Source organism: Nuphar pumila, chromosome 14 (assembly GCF_984573655.1).
Source record: "Nuphar pumila chromosome 14, dmNupPumi1.hap1.1, whole genome shotgun sequence".
NCBI classification, from domain to species: domain Eukaryota; kingdom Viridiplantae; phylum Streptophyta; class Magnoliopsida; order Nymphaeales; family Nymphaeaceae; genus Nuphar; species Nuphar pumila.
Genome location: NC_143262.1, coordinates 24,268,047 through 24,274,046, shown reverse-complemented (window position 1 = coordinate 24,274,046; position 6,000 = coordinate 24,268,047). Strand labels below are relative to the sequence as shown.

Genomic DNA, 6,000 nt, shown 5'->3' with positions numbered 1-6,000 from the left:
TCCAAATGGAGGTGAGGCGGGGCCCGTTTCCCCTTAGTGTATAGTCATCCCTTAAAGGATTGGGGACGGGTCGGGGCTAGGCGGAGATTGGGACGGGGGTGGGGCTGGGCAGGGAAAAGCTTAAGCCCATCCTCGCCTCCATCCCCGAACGGGGATAGATTTTAACCTTCGTCCCCACCTCCATCCCCGTTTCATGCCCTTCATCCCCGGTCCAAACGGGGCGAGGCGGGGCGGAGCGCCGTTGTCACCCGGTCCACTGCCATCCCTACTCCTGCTTTGCCGATTTTAAGAGTTATTTTGGTTGCGTTAATCGCATCAAACACATCATTTGCCAATTTCCCGAACGCGCCCTGACCGTACACACATGGCAGAGAGGCAGTTGCCTTGCCTTTGACTCTATGCATCACGTTTTGTTTTTTTATTCTTACTGAGATAGCGTGGTCGTCGCTACTCTGAAAGATAAAGGCAAAGCAGCCGTCCCCGAGTCCCTCTCCTTCACTGCTTCAGCATTCTTTCCACCACTTCAAACGAATTCCCATTCCCGACACCGGACACTGTCTAGATATCAAGCCAAAACATGGATCCTATTGATGGGTAGGAGAGAGAGAGAGAGAGAGAGAGAGAGAGAGAGAGAGAGAGAGAGAGAGAGAGAGAGAGAGAGAGATGGTGTCATGGAGATCGGTATTGCCTCTCCTCTTCATTGTGGCTCTCATCGTCTTCGAGGAGAGGGTGTCTCTGCCATCGTGCCAGGTCGCCCCTTCCCAGGAGGGCGGCCACACTCCCAGCGACCATGACGACGTTAAGGTGATGATGGTCGCCGACTTACTGCTGATGGGCTCGGACTCTGGCTACTTCGATGTCTACTTCCGCGATTCCTACATGGCCAAGTTCTTCAGAGTAAAACTTCTTTCGCTGCTCTCCCTCTGTTTTCTTGCTCAATGCCGTGAACAGGTGAATGATTGTCCCGTCAATAGTCAGTGTTTGCATGTCCCCCCATTTATCCAATAAAGTGGGATAAGTTGGGAAATTGCATTGTAATGTACCCCACATTGCAAATTCCCAGCGCATCCTACTTTTCTGGTCAGCGGGTGCGTCTAGAACACCCCTTAACACCAAAGAGTTTGTGCAAATCATCAAGCTCTGCCCTCTATCTCAATTTTTAGTACTTGGTTGAATTTTGAAATGCTGCCATATTCGGAAAGATGGACAAACATATGGCCTGTCAATTGTGTACGATTCTGAACCGCAACTGCAGTTATGCGGTGTACATGCTTCTTTGTTGTTGGGGTCAAGATCAGGTACCTACAGTACATGGGCTATCCTTACTTGCTGGGTGGGCTAACTGGTGCGGATTTTCTTGTGTCTGCTACTTTGTTTAAGGGAAGCATTCGTTCCTCTCGCTTGTTAAGTCATTATGAGCAAAGATGTGAGATCGATTGGACTTGCATCCTTAAACAAATGTGTGTTGGTGATTGAAAGGCTTTAAGGCTCGGCAATCGATCCCCATAAAGGAGAAGAGGGGAAATCAAAATGCGCTTAGTCAGTGTGTTTCTTTTCTACCATTTAAAGAAAAGCAATGCCCTGTCCCGCACGGTTGTATTGCTAGCTTCTTGTGATGCAACATGCTTGATTCTCATTACTGGAGTTGCTTCAACTCATTCATGGTTTGATCTAAATTATTTCTTTTGACAGGGAGATTAGTGATGATTTGTAATTACTGATTTAGATAGAGCTGTTTTCCCTGTTAATGTGATTCTCAAAAGATCAGAAGAGTTCTTATGGTTTAACATGGAAATCATCTTCAGAACTGCTCTATCTTTTGCTGTCTACAACTTAGAGCTTTGAGTCAGCTGCATAATTCCTGTTACTTTTTACATTGGCATCAGTAGACATACTAAAAGTCCTCTTCCAAGTTCTAATTGTCTGCTTGATGTATATCCTTTTTTTGAAAAAAAATGTAAAGGGATGTTATTAAGATTATGTGTATGTGGGTGACAATGTATGACATGAAAATTAATGTTCTAGTAATGACATGGCAGATAGTTGGTCAGTTCCAACCCGATGCATTTCAACATTTCCTACCACTTCTTCGACATCATCCTTCTCGACAAGAGATTTCCCTTGTGGTTGCTCTACTTTTGTTACCTATGAATTATATGAAGTGCAACTATTCTTTGGAGGGCATTTTTATTGCTATTAGCTTCTTGTGGGGTTATTTTATTGCTAGTTGTTTTTTCATATATGCAGGGTATATTCATCTTTCTAGTTATGGGGAAATTGTAGCTTGGTTTTATGTCACTAAAACATTCCAAAGAAGAGGTTGAATTGAATAGTCTTTCACCTTATGTTTTTCAGAGCTACTATCACATTTAGGAATGTTACAAGCCTTGATATGTGGGATTGACCCAAATGAGGATATCAATTTACAAAAATGAGATAATGCTTGGTAACTACACATGGTAAATACAATAGGATGAAGTAGCTTAAAATCATCTTTTGAGCTGGGTCTTCTCATCTTTGGCACGAATTTATGAGTCCTTAATAGGCCCTCTCAAGCTCAATAACCTGAAAGAGGTGTCGTGTTTGTTCCTCAGCTCTAGAAATCAAGTGGAACCCAATGGTTTGGTTCATAATATTTGTGATCTGATCTTTAGTTGATAAATAGCCAAATTCCAAATGACATTTCATAGGCTGATATCCAATAAAATATAAATTGATTTCTATATGCTTGTTCCTTTGTGAAAAACAAGATTAGTTGTCATGTATGTTGCGACAATATCATCACACAACAAGGTAGGTGGTTTTGATATAGAAGTGACCAACTCCAAAAGATACTAGATCCATAAGAGTTCAACAGAAGCACTAGCAAAAGCCCTATATTCATCTTCAGTACTAGATCTGTAAACAATATCTCATTTTTTTATCTGGCCACAATGATAAGTTAGGTCTCACGTATACAACATAGCCTCCTGTGGACTTTCTATCATCAATGCAGCCAACCTAGTCTCCATCAGAAAAATCTGCAAGATGAAGTGAAGAAGATTTTCATATAAGTAGTCCATGACTCCATAACATGAACTATGTTTCAGATAGCGCAGGATCTGTTTTATTGTGCTCCAATGAGAAGTAGTGAGTTGGTGCATGAACTGCCAGCCTGTAGTAATGAAAACAAGCCAAGTATGGTCTTCTGAGTTTTATATACTAACACAACTACCCTTCTATATTGAGTTGGATTAGGAAGTGTATTACCATTGTCAATGGATAATTCAATGAACCTCACTAAGGGCATGAATGTAAGTTTCATAATCTATGGAGACTCATTGAAACATATCAATAGTGTACTTTTACTGGCATAATATTAGCCCGTTAACATTGGTGTAACTTCGATTGTCAAAAAAGTATAATAAACCTAAGTCTTTTAAAACAAACTCATGAACAACCAAGAAAGATTAATTGAGAAACATGTTGCGACAAATTGTCTGTGATTAATATATCATTTATATAAATCTTGATATATAAGATCAAATTCTCATGATGATGGTAAACAAAAAGGTGTCAATGCGAGTTCTAAAAAAACCAAGTGTAATAAGGAAGGTACTGGAATATTGAAAGTAGGCATGAGGTACCTGTTTGAAGTCATAAAGAGCTTTATAGAGTTTACACACATAAGCCAGATATTAAGAGCCTCCAAATCCTGAAGATTGACTCGCCTGGACCTCTTCATATTATGGCCATGGATGAAGACATCATGCATATCAAGTTGTTGAATCATCCAACCAAATGATGCGGCAATAGTCAAGATAGTTTTGAAGGTAGTAGGCATCATATCTGGACTAAGCATTTCAAAATAATTCAAGTCTTCTTCTTGATCTAGCGATAGCTTTTTGTTTTCTACTGCTCCAAGAGACTAAATTTCTTCCAATGAAGACAATATCCTGATGTAGATCTTCGTTCATCAGGATCTCCTGCCCAGTCTGCATCACAATATACAGTGAGTTCATGCTTATCCTTGCCATATGATTGTGGTGAATATGTCAATCCATCCTCAATAGTCCCTTTCAGATATCAAAGAATCCTCTTAATCGCTTCCATATGTCCAATACGTGGTGCATGCATAAACTGAGACACTTGATTAACTGAATAAACAATATCAGGTCGAGTGAATGTGAGGTACTGTAACATTCCTATTATGCTGCGATACCTGGTGGGGTCGTCACACAGATCTCCATCATGAGCGCTAAGTTTTTGGTGAAGCACACTCGGAGTTCTTAGAAGTTTGCAGTCTTTCATGCCTGCTTTGCTGAGAACATCTACGATGTATTTGTGCTGAGTGAGCGTCAAGCCATGATCCTGGTTATCAATTTGTACACCAAAAAAATAACGCAGAACACCAAGATCTTTCATTTTGAACCTCTGACCTAGTAAGTTTTTTACTTCTTTGATGTGAGCTTCAGAGTTTCCTGTGATGACAATATCATCAACATAAATTAATAATAGAGTGGTCACAATCTGACTTCTAAAAATAAATAATGAGTGGTCCAGTACGGAACGTGAAAATCCATGTTTTTGAATTTCAAGCGAGAAACTATCAAACCAAGAGCAAGATGCTTGCTTTAGTCCATAGATAGCTATCTTTAGCCTGCACACATGGGTTTTACAATTTTGTTCTTGATGTCCAGGGGTTGTTCCACGTAGACTTCCTCCTTCAAATCCCCATGCAAGAATGCATTTTTCACATCAAGTTGACTCAACTTCCATCCATGTTCAACAACCAAGGAAATAATAATTCGAATTGTTCCCATTTTCACAACCAGACTAAAGGTCTCATCATAGTCTTGCCCTGCTTCTTGGGTGAACCCTTTTGCCACAAGTCTTGCCTTATATCGTTCAATGGTTCCATCTGGCTTGTACTTTATTTTGTAGACCCATTTGCATCCGACAACATTTTTGTCAGGTAGTTTGGGAACAACTTCCCAGGTTGCACATTCATGCAAGGCCTGCATTTCATCATTCATGGCTTCTACCCATTTAGTAGAAGTGGCTGCCTGATAGTACATAATGGGCTCATCTTCCTTATTGAGGGCAGTTAAAAAGAGTTGAAGATCCAAGGAGAAGTTGTTATAGCTAACCCATCTGTCAATAGGATGTCGTATGCGATTTGATTTTCTGACCTCAAGAGTATGAGAGGAAGTAGGATCGGCGACTGAGATATGATATGAATGGCTTGATGCTGTCGGTCTCTGTCTAGAATAGAAAATGCCTTTGTATCTGCCCGGTATGAATGATGGTACTTTCCCTTTATTCTGTGATCTCGATGTCCCAGTGTTCTCATATATCTCTTCTTCTTGCTGCACATAGTCTGAGGAACAGGCTTCGTTGGAACTAGCAAAAAGTTCTGAACTCAGCCAAGGATAGTAAACTTCAGTTGTGTTAGGGGACATATCCGTTGCGTCAGCTCTATGATCAAAATTTTGCTCATCAAAGACAACATTTCTTGAGATTCTGATGCGCTTGGTGGTTGGATCATAACACCTATATTCTTTGTAGTCATCTGCGTATCCCACAAATCTACACTTCTGGGCTTTGTCTTAAAACTTGTTTCTCAGGGACTGATCAATATGCACATAACAAACACATCCGAAGTCACGCAAATTATGATAACTAGGGTGAGATGCAAAAAGACAGTAATAAGAAGACTTATTTTTCAGAACAACCATAGGCAGTCTATTTATCACATGTACGGCAGAATGAAAAGCTTCTGTCCATAGGTTGATGGGAAGATTACTGTCATGAAGCATACTCATGGCACTTTCAACGACATGCCTATGTTTTCGCTCAGCAATCGCATTTTGTTGAGGGGTGTATGGACATGACACCCTTCTTCCTATTCCGTTATTTTGAAGAAAAGAAATAAAATCACGAGATGAGAACTCCCCACCTCCATCACACTGGAAAAATTGAATGGACTCAGAAAATTGATTTTTAACCAAGGAAAGAAAA

At 40.6% G+C, this 6,000-nt stretch overlaps 1 protein-coding gene across 1 annotated transcript in view; it reads left to right on the top strand.

Annotated features, from left to right (window-relative positions):
- Positions 1-618: 618 nt before the first annotated feature.
- LOC149816641 (uncharacterized) overlaps positions 619-6,000 on the top strand; it is a 29,752-nt gene continuing 24,370 nt past the window's right edge. Inside the window, exon 1 of the mRNA XM_089987424.1 lies at positions 619-897. Within this exon, the coding sequence (XP_089843550.1) occupies positions 664-897 (234 nt within the window). The 5' untranslated portion in view covers positions 619-663. The remainder of the gene's footprint in view (positions 898-6,000) is intronic.